The following is a 17,803-nucleotide window of genomic DNA, read 5'->3' as shown; positions in this document are numbered from 1 at the left end:
ATTGTTTATTTATTATTTATTACTTCAACAACCATGTATTGAGTGTCTACTGTGGTTTCAACTATAGTGGAATATAGAAATACTAAATTGCAGCCCTGGCTTTTTGAAGGGCCTTGGAATAATGGACAGAATTTGGCTAGACAGGGAGAATAGAGATAAACATTCCAAATGAAGGGTCAGAGCATGGTCATAACTTAGAAGCCAGAGTAGGCAAAATTTGCTGGGGGTCAGTGATAAATAGAGCTTGACTAGGTAGGAATAGACACGTGATGTTGGGAAATTAACATAATACATCTCCTAGAGTAGATGTCATGGAGACCATAGATTTAGAGATGGAACCAGACTGTACAATTGTGCCATTCAGATTTTCATTCATCCTGACATTTTAAATAATAATATATCCTATGCAGTATATGTGTCATAATTTGTCTATTTTGTCATTATTATTTTAGTTCTTTCAAATTTTTTTGCTATTTTAAGTATTGACATCATCCACATCTTCAGACATGCTTATTTTTTTTCTTTCTTTTATTTCCTGTGGATAAAATTCCAGGTGTAGGATTATAGAATCGAAGGACATAAACATTTTATTTCCCTTGATATATATTGCCAACTTGATTTCCAAAACGAGTATTCCTATTTTCAAGGTGACAACTTGCAAGTACCAATTATTTTACCACAAGCTGTTATTATTTTTATATTATTATTTGTTTTATTTTATTTTTCTTTGCTAATTCAGTTTTCATAAGATGGCTTGCCATTTTAACTTTGTTTTTTTGAGCCAGCTTTTCTTTCATTGTGTGAATTATTTTTCACAGTCTTTGACCATTTATCTACTAGGGATTTTAATTTTCAAAATATACTTGAATGAACTCATTATTTTTATAGACATTATTATTTTGCTTTTTATACTTGACAATCCATTGTTTTCCTTATTGCTTCAGCTTTAATTCTTTTTTATAGATCTTTTAAATATTTATATTTCAAAATCTTTTACTTAATATTTTATTTGCAGCTCTGATAAATATTCCATTCTTTTTGCTAGTTTTTCTATGAAATTTTGTAAGTAATTTCATTGTTTTATTCACTTGGGTTTTACCATTTCATTTTGAATACTTCTGATTATTCGTAAAGTTGATTATGCTGTTTCAATATGTATTTTTAAAAGCTCTGTTTTAACCTAAATAAAAATCTTAGGAAAAACTCTTACCTCTATAAGAAAAGAGAAGGCAGGGCATGAAGTTCAAATTTTTTTGAAGTTTTTTTGAGACGGAGTCTCACTCTGTCACCTAGGCTGGAGTGCAGTGGCATGATCTTGGCTCACGGCAACCTCCACCTCCTGGGACAGGCAATTCTTCTGCTTCAGCCTCCCAAATAGCTGGGACTACAGGTGCACACCACCGTGTCTGGCTAATTTTTGTATTTTTAGTAGAGACAGGGTTTCACTATGTTGGCCAGGCTGGTCTCGAACTCCTGACCTCGTGATCCACCCACCTCGGCTTCCCAAAGTGCTGGGATTACAGGCGTGAGCCACTGTGCCCCGTCTCTTGTTGAAGCTTTTAACATATCAGTTGGCCTATGGATTGAAAAGGTACAGAAGCTTATGAGTAGGGAAGCTAGTGTTTGCAGGAAAGTAGTTCAAGCGAACTTTATCCCTGCTTTTGTTTTTCTGTCTTTCTGACTTTGCCTTAATAAGAGAAATAAAAGCAAGGGAATTATGAGGATATCTTCTAGCTGGATAAGGATTCTAGAAAAGTCAACTAGAACTACAGTTCTTATTTGCTGGCAAACTAAATGCAGAGAACAGGTCATTTGTTGGAGAGAAGAATGAAGTGTGGCAGGAAGCATGTGCAGGAAGTGCAGTCATTTGGGGCCAGTACAAAGCATAATGACTGGGAACCCACACAGGTTCTAAACAGTCACTAGCCTGTTAGCATAAAGCTGATCAATTCTTTCTGAGAGTTAATTACCACAAACCTTGTTATTTATACTGCTAAATATTGCTTCAACTTTTGGCTTGAGGACCTTCTGCATGAGAATATCCTGTGGTGCTTATTAAAAGTGTCCAGACACACAAAATCTCTGGAAATTTGGTCTTGAATCTACAAAGCACCCCTGAGTGATTCTTAGGTAACCAAAGTTTGAATATCAGTTCCTAAGGCTATAATGAAGATACTATAAAGCATATGAAGATTTATGCTCGCTTAATAAGCAAACCATAATAAACAACCTTTTAATGCTGCCTTGGAAACACAAGCATATGAAGAAACAACAAAGTCTTTGATGTAATGGCAGCATGATATCTCTAATGAAATCTGGAGTGACATCTCAAAAAATGAAAACATAAAAGCAGGTATCTTTTGTTACCTGCTTGTTGTTAGACCAACTGCTCTCTGTTTTAGCATTGATTAAGCATGCCTTACTTTTCTTTGCCTTATAACAGGGTTTTTTGTCTTTTTTTTCCCCTGAGGGTCTCACTCTGTCACCCAGGCTGGAGTGCAGTTGCATGACCTTAGCTCACTGCAGCCTCTACCTCCCTGGGCTCAGGTGATCCTCCCACCTCAGCCTCCCAAGTAGCTAGGACTACAAGCACATTCCAACATGCCTGGCCAATTTTTAAATTTTTGTTGAAATGGAGGTCTCACTGTGTTGCCCAGGTGGTCTCGAACTCCTTGGGTCAAGCAATCCTCCTGCCTTGGCCTCCAAAAGTGTTGGGATTATAGGCATGAGCCACTGCGCCCACAATATAATAGCTTTAACAAATGGACTGAACTTTTTTTTCTCAATTTCAGTTATCATGGCCACGTACTGTCACAGAGCGGCTATTGGATGAGATGTTTGATAGCACTGCATCCCGGTTTCTGGCTGTCTTGGAAGCTCTTTCTGATTCAAACAGGCGAATACTGCAAACTGGACCCATTGTTACAGATGAAGTAGAGATTCATGATGTTGTCTCAGAATTGTTTATGGCAGGAAGAGAACTTTTGATAAGTAAATAAGATGTTAAGATATTGTTTTATGATAGAATGATAGACATGAGTAACAAAAATTTTAGCATGATAGTCCATACATGGGAAACTGATAAAATTTATATTATTTTATTTTGGTTTGATTGGTTGGTTGTTTTTGAGATAAAGTCTCTCTTTGTCACCCATGCTGGAGTGCAGTGGTATGATCATGACTCACTGCAGCCTCAACTTCCTGGGCTCAAGTGATCCTCCCTTCTTAGCCTCCCAAGTAGCTGGGACTGCAGGTATATGCCACCATACCTGGCTAATTTTTGTATTTTTTGTAGAGATGGGGTCTCACCATGTTTCCCAGTCTGGTCTCGAACTCCTGGGCACAAGCAGTCCACCCATCTCAGCCTCCTAAAGTGCTGGAATTACAGGTGTGAGCCACTGTGCCCAGCTGATATAATTTATATTGATCTTGAATTCAGCAACCTTGCTAAGGTCAATTGATATTTCAAATAATGTATTAGTAGATTTTGGAGGGACTTTTTTTGTATATACAATCATCTATGAATGGCTTATTTCTGTCCAGTCCTTAATCTTTTAATTTCTCTTTTCTTGCATTTCTTGATGATTGCACTGTCGAGGATTTCCAATAACACATGGAAAGAAGTGGTGATAGCAGACTCGCTTGTCTCAATTTTTTCCTCAGTTGGAAAGCTTTCAACATTTTGCCATTATTTGAGATATCTACTGAATAATTATTATAGATACCCTTTTGCAGATCACAGATGTTTCTTTTATTCCTGGTTTGCTGTTTTTTTTTTTTTTTTAAATCTTGAATAGTTTAATTTTAGCAAAAGCTTTCTCTGAATTTATTGAGATTTACTGAGTTGATCAAATGGCTTTCTCATTTATTTGTATTAATGTGGTCGATTATATGGATTGTTTCTCTAATTTTTAACCATCCTGTTTTTGGAATAAACCTAATTTGGAGGTAAGGATTAGCCTTTTTATACATTGCTTGATTTGTTTGGTAATGTTTAATATTTTTGCTTCTCTGTTGATGGGACAGACTTTTCTTTCTTGTAATGTTCTTTTTAGGTTTTGATCACAAGGTCATATTAGCCTCGTAAAATGAGTTGAGAAGTATGCCCTCTTTCTCCATTATCTGTAAATGTTTTGTGTCATATTGGTGTTATTTCTTCCTATATGTTTGGTTGAATTTTCTGGTGCAGCCATCTGTACCTGGAATTTTTTGTATGGGAATATTTTAAATGATGAATTCAGTTTCCTCCATAGATATAAAATTTTTCAGATTTTCTTTTCATTCTTTTAAAAAAAATCTGTCTCTTTGGTAAATTGTATTTTCCTTGAAAATTTTCTGTTTTATCTAATATTTAAATTAATTAATTAATTAATTTATTTTTTGAGACAGAGTTTTGCTCTTGTTGCCCAGGCTAGAGTATAATGGCATGATCTCTGCTCACTGCAACCTCCACCTCCCCAGTTCAAGTGATTCTCCTGCCTCAGCCTCCCAAGTAGCTGGGATTGCAGGCATGTGCCACCACCACGCTTGGCTAATTTTGTATTTTTAGTAGAGATGGAGTTTCGCCATGTTGGCTAGGCTGGTCTCAAACTTCTGACCCCAGGTGTTCCAACTGCCTTGGCCTCCCAAAGTGCTGGGATTACATGTGTGAGCCACTGCGCCCAGCCTTAAAATTTTCATTAAGGATTTCCAGTATCTCATCATGATCTTTTTAATGTCTGTAGAATCTGTTTGATGTCCTTTTTTTCACTGTAACTGATCAGTTTGCCTTCTCTCTTATTACCAAGGGTTCACCAATTTCATTAGTCTTTGCAAAGAAACAATATTTGACCTTGTTGATCTTCCCTATTGTATGTCCATTTTCCATATTATTGATTTTTGCTCTTCATTACTTCCTTTATTGTACTTTCTTGGGTTTGCTTTACTGATTTAAAAAACTTACTGCCTTGGAAGCTTAGATCATTGATTTTTAGGATTTGTTATTATTTGCATTAAATGCATATTAAGACATTTATTCTAAATTCAGCTTTAGCTATGTATCTGAAGTCCTGATATATCATATCTTTATTACTATTTGGTTAAGAATATTTTCTAATATGCAACATGATTTATTCTTTGATATATGGGTTCTGAATCAAAATATGGGAGATTTTCTAACTATCTTTTGGTTACTGATTTCTTTGTTAATTATACTATGGTCAGAGAGCATATTATGTATTATTTGGAAATGTGAACATTTGTTAAGATAGTCTTGATGGCCTGGCAAATGACCAGCTATGGTAAATAGTCTGTGTGTACTTGAAAGACTATGTATTTTTTTGTTGTTGTTGGGTGCATTGCTTTATATATATGTTGATTAAGTTAAGCTAGTAAATCATGTGGTTAGGTCTTCTCTATCCCTATGGATAGTTTTCATCTTTTTATTTTATAAATTACTCAGAGAAATATGTTAAACATCTGCTATGCATTTCTGTTAGTGTGGAATTGCAAGAGCATGGGATATTCCTATTTTGCTTCATCAGATACTGTTTTACAAAGTGGTTTTTTTAGTTTGCACACCCATTAACATTTTATGAGGGTTCCATTACTCCAAAATCTCTCTGACAGTATTTTCTGTCTTTCACATTTTGTCCATTTTGGTGTGAATTCAGTGGTGTTGCAGTATAGACTTACATTTCTCTGATTACTGATAAAGTTAGACATCTTTTCATACACTTTTTTCACTATTGGATATCCTATTTTGTGAGGTGCCTATTTTAACCTTTTGTCCTTTTTTCTGTCGATTTGTAGGAATTCTTTATATATTCTGGATATAAGTCCTTTACTGAATACATGTATTGTAAATATCATTTCTTACTTGGCGGCTTGTCTTTTCATTCTCTTAATGATATCCATTGGGGAACAGAAATTCTTAATTTTAATGTAGTCCAATTTATCAATATATCCTATATAGTTGATCCTTTGTGTGTCGTGGTTAAGAAGTCTCAGCTACCCCAATGTAAATATATTCTCATATGTTTTCTTCCATAAATTTTATTGTTTTACCCCTCACATGAGGTCTTTAATTAGAAATCAGATCTTTTTTGTTGATACGAAGTAGAGATCAAGATTTATGTACTTCTATATGTATATTCAGTTGACAGAGCACCATTTATTGAAGATAACTTCCTTTCATTGGCTGCAGTATCCCTTAGTCATAAATTAGGTGGCCGTATGTGTGTTGTCTGTTTTTTCACTCAGCATAATTCTCTTGAGATGTATCCAGGTTGTGTATATTAATAGTTCACTTGGACGGGCACAGTGGCTCATGCCTGTAACCTTAGCCCTTTGGGAGGCCAAGACGGGCTGATCCCTTGAGCCCAGGAGTTCGAGACCAGCCTGGCTAACATGGTGAAACTCTGTCTCTACTAAAAATAAATTAGCCAGGCGTCATGGCCTGTGCCTGTAGTCCCAGCTACTTGGGAGGCTGAGGCAAGAGAATCATTTGAACCCAGGAGTCGCAGGTTGCAGTGACTGGAGATCACATCACCACGACTGCACTCCAGCCTGGGTGACAAAACAAGACTCTGTCTCAAAAAGAAAAAAAAAAGGTTCACTTGTTACTGCTGAGTATTATTTTATGGTATGGACACACCACAGTTTGTTTAACCACTTACCCTTTGAAGGACTTTTGAATTATTTCCAGTTTTTGGCTATTAGAAATAAAGCTGCTATGAACAGTTGAGTACAAGTTTTTGTGTGAAGGTAAGTTTTCATTTCTCTGGAATAAAACGTTCAACAGTGCAATTGGTGGTTCAGATGCATGATAAATTAGTATTTAGTTTTGTGAGAAACTCTCATACTATTCTCCAGGGTGACTCTGCTATATTTCCACCAGCAATGTGTGAATGATCCAGTTTCAGAAAATCCTTGACAGAATTTGGTGTATCATTAGTTTTTTATTTTAGCCATTCTGATAGGTATGTAGTAATATCCCACTGTGATTTTAATTTGCATTTCCCTAATGGCTAAAGATGTTAAACAGTTTTTCATGTGTTTATTTGCCATCTGTATACTCTTTCTCTAGTGTCTTTTGTTTACTTTCTCATTGCATTGTTAGTTATTTCTCTTGAGTTATGAGAGCTCTTTTTATGTTCTGAATACAAGTCCTGGTCATTGCTTTTAAGACAGAAAATACCTTTATTAAGATTTTTTTCCTCCTCATCATTACTTCCCATTTTTCATTGCTTCTGTCTAAATTCATTTCTTTTTGCTCAAATACAAACTCTAAGAATTTTGAAGTAGTTTGGATGGATATAATAGTTTATTTACAAGTTTCTTTAAGATTTCGATGCTATTTCTTAATTGTCTTGTATATGTAGTGTTTCTGTTGAGAAGTCTAATGTCAGTTTAAATCTTCTTGTTTTATAGATGTATCTTTTACAATTTTCGCTTTCTTATGACATTCTTACATTTTATTCTACTGGATCTAGGGGTGGGTTTAGTAATGCAGCAGATACTTTGAGGTCTTATATCTTTCTTTCATTTTTTCATGTTACTTTTAAATTTCTTTCCTTATATTCATTATTTAAAAAAATCCTTCAAGGCATTGAAAATGCCATTAGACAGATGTTAACAGGATAGAGGTTCATCCTCTATGTCTTATTTATTTTATTCTTTTTATGTCTTTATTCTGTTGCCTTCTGGGAAGCTTTCTCTATCTGATTTTTCAGGTCAGGAATTTGATCTTTGATTCTCTCTGTTCTACTCTTCTGTTTACCTATTTAATTATTTGTTTCAACAATGATATACTTTTTTGTTATTTTTGTTGTTTGTTTGAGACAGAGTCTTGCTCTGTTGCCTGGGCTGGAGTGCAGTGGCACAGCATCTCAGCTCATTGCAGGCTCCACCTCCTGGGTTCAAGTGATTCTTCTGCCTCAGCCTACCGAGTAGTTGGGACTACAGGTATGCGCCACCACGCCAGGCCAATTTTTTGTGTTTTTAGTAGAGATGGGGTTCCACCATGTTGGCCAGGCTGGTCTCAAACTCCTGACCTCAGGTCATCTGGCTGCCTTGGCCTCCCAAAGTGCTGGGATTACAGGCGTGAGCCATCGCGCCCAACCGTCAACGATGATATACTTTATACCTTGAATCCACTTGGTTCTTTTTCACAGCAGTTGTTTTTGCCTCATGTTTCTAATATCGTCTTTTATTTTTCTGAGATAACATTTTCACTTAAGTTCTTGTTTGTGCTGTTCCATTTTCCTGCTTCTTGTGGTAAAGGATGCTTCATTTGTGGTTTTTCTTTCAAGGTGTTTTTGCTTTTAATTTTTTTTCCCATGAGCTTTCCTTCTTGGAACAGTTAGCTGACTTGGCTTCAGTGTCCACCTGAGAGGAGGGAGAAAAGCCTTGAGTTAGCTCCTATGCCTTTAGGTGAGTTTAGTGTGTGTGTGTGCGCATGCGGGTGCACATGTGTGTGCAAATGCCCATCTGAATGCAGGGAACCTCTGGTGCCATGGTTTGGGCTCTTTTCTTCCCAAGAAAAATACAAGTTTTTAGATAAGAATTTCCTTGACTTTCTTCACTCAAACCCCCAAATTTACCCTCATGCGTATCGATCCTTTTCCACCATCTCTGGTTTAGATGGAGAGGATGTTTCTCTTTGTGTCATTAAGCCTAATCCCTGTAAGTGTCCAAGTGGTCCCATTATACCATGTCGTTGTTTTTTTTTTTTTTTTTTTGAGACAGGGTCTCACTCTGTCACCCAGACTGGAGTGCAATGGTGTGATCATGGCTTACTGTAGTCTGGACCTCCTGGGCTCTAGCGATCCTCCCACCTCAGCCTCCTGAGTAGCTGTGAATACAGGCATGTGCCACCATACCTGGCTAATTTTTGTACTTTTCGTAGAGTCGGGGTTACTCCGTGTTGCCCAGGCTGGTCTCAAACTCCTGGTTTAAGGGATCCACCTGCCTTGGCCTCCCAAAGTGCTGGGATTACAGACATAAGCCACTGTGCCTGGGCTTCCGTGTTTTCTGTCAACTTCCTCCCTATACGTCTTCTTCTTGGCACAGCCAGATTTATTGAAGGAATCATCTGTTTTCATTGTTCCTAAGTATTTTCTTTCTTCTTATACATTAGGTAGACCCTAGCATTCTACTAAGAATGTCATGGACATTGCTCAATCCAGGGGTCACTTTCAGTTACTTTTCTTTTCTTTTTTCTTTTTTTTAAGAGGCAGGATCTTGCTGTATTTCTCAGGCAGGACTCGAACTCCTGAGCTGAAGTTGTCCTCCTACTTCAGCCTTCTGCGTAACAGAGACTATAGGTGCATGCCAATAAGCCTGGTAGTCCTTTTCTTCTTTACTTTCTGTATGTATGTGTTACTGTTGAATACTCCTTTCTCTCTAAACACTCACCTTTGCAGCCTTTATTCCCTCTGCTCTTCTCTTAAATGTTGCTGTTTCTTGTTATTCTGTGCAAGGCAACATGATCCATGGCTGAATCTACTATTTACTGCGGATATGTAATGATGACTCTAAAAGCTCTGTCCCCGTTTTAGATCTCTTTCCCAAGTTTCCAGTCTGTATCTAGGAACTCTTGCTCATTCTGTGTTTGAGATTCCATTCTTTTTCCCGTGAGTATCCTTCCCTAACTGCCCTCCTTCTCTAGATCTGTTGGATGCCCTTCCTATTTGTCCCCAAAGCACTACCCTGTATTTGGCCACTAAGATTTCTTGTTTCCCCCACTAGAACATAAATCCTATGAAAGCAGGGATTGTGTTTTCCTGGTGCCTGGAAGTGTGTATAGTGAATATTTAATGAATATTTATTTGCATGAATGATATTCAAAACTCTCTTCTTCCTTTCCTAGTGTCAAATATTGGTGCAGATGGAATGCTTGATTTTCCAAAAACATCTCTTCTGGAACTTATGATAGAAAGAAAAAATGTTATTTCTGTGGATGCTGCTGTGAAATTTATAAAATTAGCTTTTACCTATGAGGAGTGGAGTTTATTTGAATCTTCTGCTGCACATATTATTTATTTTCTCCAGGTAATATATGCAAAATCATCCTCCTGGTTTTGTTTTGTTAAAATGACATCCAATTACTAATTAATGTGTGGGATATACTTCTCCAAGAGGCAGGATGATCCAGAGTCAAAGAAAGCAGAGAAGGATTTAACTCTTCTAATTGCAATGGAACCACTAATTAATGTAAAGAGAAACAAAGGTTTGATCTTTCCTTTGGAAAACTATAAAGAAGGACAGTCGGTTCAAATTTATTTAAAAAAAATTGCTGTTCATGGTGAGTATTTATTTGTCCGTTCAAAAATTTAGTTTGGCGAAATATGCTCTTTTATAGATGTGGTGAGAGAAAGAATATTGAAGGCGGAGGGAGCAAGAGATACAAAGGCCCTGAGACAAGAGTGTGTTTGGTGATTGCAGGAATGGCATGGGGGCATGTGTGACCGAGTGTGGTAGGTGACAAGGCTAGAGAAGTAGCTGGGTGCTAGATGATGTGGTTCCTGGGTTTTGTAAGGATGCTAGATTATATTCTGAGTGACAGTTTTGAGTAGGGGAATGAGGTTCTATTTACCTTCTGGCTTAGTTGGATAAGAGGGAGGCCCATAAGGCAATGAATCAGAGGACAAAGTCATCAGTTCATGTTAGGAACTGATGTTAGGAAGGGAAGGTTTGGTAATCTCCTGTCTCTTTCCAGCCTGCAGTGTTTGCCATTCTAGGACTTTTCAAATCCTAAAAGTTATTTTGTGTGTAATTGAAAATCTGCAGTGTCTACTTTTTACACCAAAGAGAACTATTTAATTCCAGCTTTTTAATGTTTTGTCATGTTCTTAAAGTATTGTATGGCTTATCAGTTGCAGTAAGTAATTTGTACCAAGTAATGATATATATGCCTTCTACTGATTTCTGAATCAATGTTTTTATTATTTTTCTTTCAACTACCTTATTTTGTATGCATTTTAATATTATAAGCCTCTTCAGTTTCTTTTTGGACATAGCATACAAATGTTGGATTTATGATAATAATGGTCTATTTTTATTGGATTAGAGCCACTAAGATTAGTTTTCTTTTCTGTTTTTTTTTTTTTTTTTTGAGACAGAGTCTCACTCTGTTGCCCAGGCTGAAGTGCAGTGGCACGATCTTGGCTCACTGTAACTTCTGCCTCCTGGGTTCTCCTGCCTCAGTGTCCTGAGTAGCTGGGATTACAGTGGCTTGCCACCATGCCCAGCTAATTTTTGTATTTTTAGTAGAGACAGGGTTTCACTGTGTCGGCCAGGCTGGTCTCAAACTCCTGACCTCAAGTGATCCGTCTGCCTCAGCCTCCCAAAGTACTGGGATTACAGGCATAAGCCACTGCTCCCAGTCAAGATTAGTTTTCATATAGAAGTATTTAATTTGTCTTATTGACATGATATTTGCCTGCCTATCATTTGTGTCATTTTTGTAGCAATTTGTGTTTCTGTGCCTTTTCTATTTGAAATTTTGGAAGTGATTTTTTGTTTCATTTTCCTCTACTTTATGAATTTAGATACTTGTTTGAAGAATTGTGGATATTCAGAGGATATTTTCCATTTGGCAGCAACCTTGTATTTCTGTGTCTGCACTGCTCCCCAGGTGAAACAGCTATTTTAAATAATTTTTATTAGTGTGGAAGTAGGTTTTTGTGCCTAACTTAAGGCCAGAATTAAAATATCACAGCAATTACGCCTTGCTAAAATTTTATTTTGTTTAATCTTTAGAATATAGGATTAAGTTAGATTCTGAGTTGTAGTTTTAAGTTTCGTTTTATTATTGTTGTCATTTTGAGTGTCTGTTCCTTTTTGGGAAATTCTCAGGCTGTGTTTCTAATAGTGAAGGAAAGGAGGCAGTGGTTTTTAAGAAGAGTTAATATGTTTAATGAAATACTGCTTTCAGTCCATGAGTACAAAGCCTTGTTATTATTGGAAGTCACTTTCCACACAATGGCCAGTATTTAAAAAATGACCTATCTGAGGGTACAAATGTTCAGGTAAAACTACTATAATATAGCAGTGGTTATTAAACAAATTTCAGGGATCCTCAGAAGCCTAACTTTGTGTGTTTTTAAAATTAATTTATTTGTTTTTAATTTTTATTTTAAGTTGGGGTACATGTGCAGGACATGCAGGTTTCTTACATAGGTAAACGTGTGCCATGGTGGTTTGCTGCACCTCCTACTTGTAAGTGAGAACATGTGGTATTTGGTTTTCTGTTCCTGTGTTAGTTTGCTGAGGATAATGGAGAAGCCTAGCTTTGAGTAGTAGCTCCCTAATCTGTTTTTGTTACTTTTGTATATAACACTGGTATTCTGATGAAATTTCATTTGAAAATTTGGTTATATTGTCATTTTTGAAAAGTATGTAAACCACAATTATAGAGTACTGTATTAACTTTTGCCCAGGTAAGTGAAGCACAGTAAGGGACTTGAGAAGTTCTGCTTTCTAATATTTTTCATTTCTTCTGGGTTTGTCAGGATAAGTTATAACCTATGACAGGTATTTAATTTTTGAAAGAAAGGCGTTTGGCAGTAAATACATTATTACAGTGGGAGAGCTAACCATAAAATAGAGATCAAGGCTTAAAAAGGTAGGGAACTTTCCTTTATCCGTTTTTCTTTTTCTTTTCTTTTTTTTTGAGACAAAGTCTTACTCTGTCACCCATGCTGGAGTGCAGTGGTGCGATCTCAGCTCACTCCAACCTCTGCCTCCCAGTTTCAAGCGATTCTTCTGCCTCAGCCTTCCGAGTAGCTGGGATTACAGGTGTGCGCCACCTTGCCCAGCTAGTTTTTGTATTTTTAGTAGAGATGGGGTTTCACCATGTTGGACGGCTGGTCTCAAAATCCTGACCTCAGGTGATCTGCCCACCTCAGCCTCCCAACATGCTGGGATTACAGGTGTGTGAGCCACTGTGCCTGGCCTTCATTTATCTGTTTTGTTAAAATGATATATGTCTTAGTTCAATTCAATTCAATTCAATTCAATTCAATTTAATTCAATTCAATAAACATTTATTGATATCTGTCGTATTCCCAAACATTGTAGGAAGGTGCTACATATGCAAATTAGGTCTTAGAGCAGCCTCAGAGAGCTCCAGGTTTGGTATGTTTTAATCATAAACTCATTATTTTTCTAGTTTAACTATAATGAGTAACAATTTTCTTTTGCAAAAAGGCAAGTAGCTTGGATGAGAGAAGACATACTCATTCTGGCTCATCAATTGACACTCAGTGTGAGGTTCTGTTCAGCTTTTCCCTTTCCTTCTTGTCTCTACACTTTCCCAATTCCCCGTTGCTTCTCTAGTTACTAGTTCATCTACCCCTGCTCCAATTCCTTATTATTATTATTATTTTTGAGACAGAGTCTTGCTCTGTCGCCCAAGCTGGAGTACAATGGTACAATTTTGGCTCACCACAACCTCTGCCTCCTGGGTTCAAGTGATTCTCGTGCCTCAGCCTCCCAAGTAGCTGGGACTACAGGCACACGACAACATGCCCAACTACTTTTTATATTTTTAGTAGAGATGGGGGTTCGCCATGTTTGCCCGGCTTGCCAGTCTTGAACTGGTCAGGAGTCTTGAACTCCTGACCTCATGTAATCCACCTGCCTTGGCCTCCCAAAGTGCTGGGATTACAGGTCTGAGTCACCGCGCCCATACAATTCCTTATTATTTTAATGCAATAATTTTAAAAAGAGAAAAGTATATGTAAATTTCACAGTCGGATGGGAGTAATTGGTTTGCAAACTTGCCTAAAAGTGTTTGGGACTTTTCCTTTTAGAGAGGCAGAAGAGCATAGAGCATTCATTAAGAGTGAGGGATCTAGGTGGGACATGGTGGCTTACACTGTAATCCCAGCACTTTGGGTGGGCAAGGTGGGTAGATCACTTAAGGCCAGGAGTTTGAGACCAGCCTGGCCAACATGGTGAAATGCTGTATCTAGTAAAAATACAAAAATGATCTGGGTGTGGTGGTGCGCACCTGTATTCCTAGCTACTTGGGAAGCTGAGGCACGAGAATCACTTGAACCTGCTGGGATGCGGAGGTTACAGTGAGCTGAGGTTGCGAGCCAAGATCGTGCCACTGCGCTCCAGCCTGAGCGACAGAGTGAGGCCCTGTTTCAAAAAATAAAAGAGTGAAGACTCTGGAGCTAGACTACTTAGTTTTGAATCCCTCCCATCTGCCACTCTTTAAGTCATTTCTTGTTGGGGAAAATCACTTAATCTCCTTGTGTTTCAGTTTGCTCCTCTATAAAATGGGGAGGATCACACTAGGACTCCTCTCATAGGGTCATTATGAAGATTCAATGTGTTAGTATTTGTAAAGCTCTTAGAGTGTTGCTCGGCACACAGTAAATGTTATATACATATATTTTATTATTCCTACTCATTTACCTTCTCACTTTTGTTTTTAGGATGTTCAACCTGATAAAGAAATTGTTGTGGACACGATAATGTTCCTATGGCAGAAATGCAAATTAGGAATTCAGCGGCTCAATATATCCAGAAATGACTATGTAAAATTCACCCAGAAAATCAGTACAAACAAAGTATTCCTTTTGCATTTCCTTTCACATGTTTTTTGCTATTGCTAATTCAAGTTGCCATACACATTTCAAATCTAATTTTTTCCTATTTTTCACCTGGTTAATGACTTTCATTTGCATATATACATATATAAAGAAGATATTCTTTCTAGTGCTGAGTGACCCTTTATTTTAATGTGTGTTCCCTGCACTCCTGTTCTAATTTTGTTTGTTGTGAGGTGTGAAGAGGTGTTTCAGGCCTTTTTTTTTTTTTTTTTTTTTGGCAGAGTCTTGCTCTGTCCTGGAGGCTGGAGTAGTACAGTGGCGTGATCTCGGCTCACTGCGACCTCTGCCTCCTGGGCTCAAGTGATCCTCCCCAGCTCAGCCTCCCTAGTGGCTGGGGCTACAGGCATACACCACCATGCCCAGCAATTTTGTTTTATTTTTTTGTGGATATGGGGTTTTACCATGTTGCCCAGGCTGGTCACAAAGTCCCAGGTTCAAGCAATCTGCTCATCTCAGCCTCCTAAAGTGTTTGGATTATTATAGATATGAGCCACCACGCTTGGTCTTTTCAGGCTTTTTTTCATTTTCTTTTTTTTTTTTTAGATGGAGTCTTGCGCTGTCACGCAGGCTGGAGTGCAGTGGCACAATTTTGGCTAACTGCAACCTCTGCCTCCCAGGTTCAAGCAATTCTTCTGCCTCAGCCTCTGGAGTAGCTGAGATTACGAGCATCCACCACTATGGCCGGCTAATTTTTGTATTTTTAGTAGAGATGGGGTTTCACTATCTTGGCCAGGCTGGTCTTGAACTCCTGACCTCGTGATCTACCTGCTTTGGTCTCCCAAAGTGCTGGGATTACAAGTGCGAGCCCCTGTGCCTGGCCTCAAGCTTTTAAGTGAAGAATAAATATAGTATGGGCCAGGCGCAGGGGCTCATACCTGTAATCCCAGAACTTTGGGAGACCGAGGCAGGTGGATCACCTGAGGTCAGGAGTTCGAGACCAGCCTGGTCAACATGGTGAAACCCTGTTTCTACTAAAAATACAAAAATTAGCCAGACATGTTGGTGTGTGCCTGCATTCCCAGCTACTCGGGAGGCTGAGGCAGGAGGATTGCTTGAACCCAGGAGGCGGAGGTTGCAGTGAGCTGAGATCACCCCATTGCATTCCAGCCTGGACAACAGAGTGAAACTCCGTCTCAAAAAAATAAATAAATAAAAATAAAAAATAAATGTAGTGTATCTGAGGTCATATAACCTTGGTTAAATTCAAAAAGAAGATTAATAATAGAGAATACAGAGAAGTAAGAGTGTCAGGTTTTCTCCGTCCTGCAATAATATATTTAGACTATTTAAAAGAGCTACTTTATAGGAGGGAGAAGGGTGTGCATTTGAATATTATTACCTGGAAACTTAGGAGAAAAGATTTTAGTAATTACAAATATCATAGCTTTGGTAATTTGGAAGCTGCATAAGATTAGCTACATTAGTATGCATAGGTGTGATTTTTGTCATGTACTCTGTTAAGTAATAATGTGAGTACATAAATACCATTTTATCATCTCAGGTCCCAAAATGTGATAGTTGGTTTTATGTGCTAAGCTTTGGGGATACAGGCATGAAAGACAATTTCTTTCTCTCTCTCTCTTTTTTTGTTTCGAGACAGAGACTCGCTGTTTCACCCAGGCTGGAGTGCAGAGGCACGATCCTCGCCCACTGCAATCTCCACCTCTTGGGTTCAAGCGATTCTCCTGCCTCAGCCTTCAGAGTAGCTGGGATTACAGGTGTGCGCCACCACGCTGGCTACTTTTTGTATTTTTAATAGAGACGGGTTTCACCATATAGACCAGGCTCATCTCGAATTCCTGACCTCAAGTGATCCACCCGCCTCAGCCTCTCAAAGTGCTGGGATTACAGGCGTGAGCCACCATGCCCGGCCATGAAAGACAATCTAAGGCACCTGATGTGGAGCCTGAAACACCTACTTCCCCCTCACTCATAAGGAGGATGTTGATAGTAATCATAATAGCTGCTTTGAATGGACAGTGAGAACTTTTGAGGATACAGATACTATTCACTGATACGTACAAATAACAGATCATAAATTTCCCATGATGGCTATAGATGTGCAGACTCCAAACTTAAATGAATCTACTTTATGAATTTACATAAACAGATTGATTACTAAATATCATTTTAAAAGGATTACTGAGTTTTATTTATAATTAAGACATTAATAAAGAGGGGTACCTGTGTAATATTTCCATATGATTAGAACATTGTTTTTTTTCAAGGAAGTATAAGTTTTGAAAAATGTGACTATTTGTACAGTTTTATATACTCTTAATTGATTTTGCTGAGTATTTTCTCTTTTTAGTGGATTTATCTTCTGTGGCAGATAAATGAAGTAATTCACTGCTATAAAATGGAAGACATTGACATTGTGATAGTGGCAGAAGTCACATTACGGTTAAGTGAAATATTGGAATCTTTAGGAAGCCCAGGAAGAAAATTTAAACAATCTCTAGGTAAAATGTTGGCTGAAAAATTGTATACATATGTAAATACCATATATATAGGTATGATACCAAATACAGGATAACTTCTACTAATGGAAACTAGGCACTTTAATGTTATGCTTCATTGAGGATTTATAATTAGAGATAGATAATAATATAGTTTCATCCAGTGGATGTTAGGAAGGTTTCATGCTCTCTGGTTCAATGAGGGACAAAACCCTTTTTGTTGCCGGGCGCGGTGGCTCACGCCTGTAATCCCAGCACTTTGGTAGGCTGAGGCAGGCGGATTACCTGAGGTCGGGAGTTCAAGACCAGCCTGACCAACATGGAGAAACCCCTTCTCTACTAAAAATACAAAATTAGCTGGGCGTGGTGGCACATGCTTATAATCCCAGCTACTAGGGAGGCTGAGGCAGGAGAATTGCTTGAACCTGGGAGGCGGAGGTTGCGGTGAGCCGAGATCGTGCCATTGCACTCCAGCCTGGGCAACAAGAGTGAAACTCCGTCTCAGAAAAAAAAACACAAACCCTTTTTGTCTTCTCATATTCCTTTTCTCTCCTTTTCTCTGTTCCTAATTGCTACCTACTCCCCTTTACTCCCCTCTCTTTCTTTCTTTTTTTCCTTTCTCTCTCTTTTTTTTTTTTTTTTTTTGAGATGGAGTTTTGCTCTGTCACCCAGGCTGGAGTGCAGTGGCACAATCTCAGCTCACTGCAAGCTCCACCTCCCAGGTTCAAGCGATTCTCC

General features: G+C 38.1%; 1 protein-coding gene across 5 annotated transcripts in view; it reads left to right on the top strand.

The window, feature by feature from the left end:
• The window catches only part of LOC105483784 (cilia and flagella associated protein 54), a 383,346-nt gene that overhangs the window by 34,808 nt on the left and 330,735 nt on the right, over nt 1–17,803 (top strand). For 4 of the 5 annotated variants that reach the window (XR_011608938.1, XM_071071285.1, XM_071071284.1 and 1 more), the window contains exons 9-14: nt 2,793–2,991; nt 9,851–10,032; nt 10,120–10,285; nt 11,532–11,617; nt 14,430–14,564; nt 16,918–17,068. Coding sequence is in view for 4 of the 5 variants with exons in the window: in XM_071071285.1 (XP_070927386.1) it covers nt 2,793–2,991; nt 9,851–10,032; nt 10,120–10,285; nt 11,532–11,617; nt 14,430–14,564; nt 16,918–17,068 (919 nt within the window). In the remaining variant the exon portion in view is untranslated. The remainder of the gene's footprint in view (nt 1–2,792; nt 2,992–9,850; nt 10,033–10,119; nt 10,286–11,531; nt 11,618–14,429; nt 14,565–16,917; nt 17,069–17,803) is intronic. The other variant, XM_071071286.1, reaches the window with a different exon arrangement.

Source organism: Macaca nemestrina, chromosome 10 (genome assembly GCF_043159975.1).
Source record: "Macaca nemestrina isolate mMacNem1 chromosome 10, mMacNem.hap1, whole genome shotgun sequence".
NCBI lineage: Eukaryota > Metazoa > Chordata > Mammalia > Primates > Cercopithecidae > Macaca > Macaca nemestrina.
The sequence above is the reverse complement of the archived record's forward strand: the minus strand, read 5'-3'. Positions and strand labels throughout refer to the sequence as shown.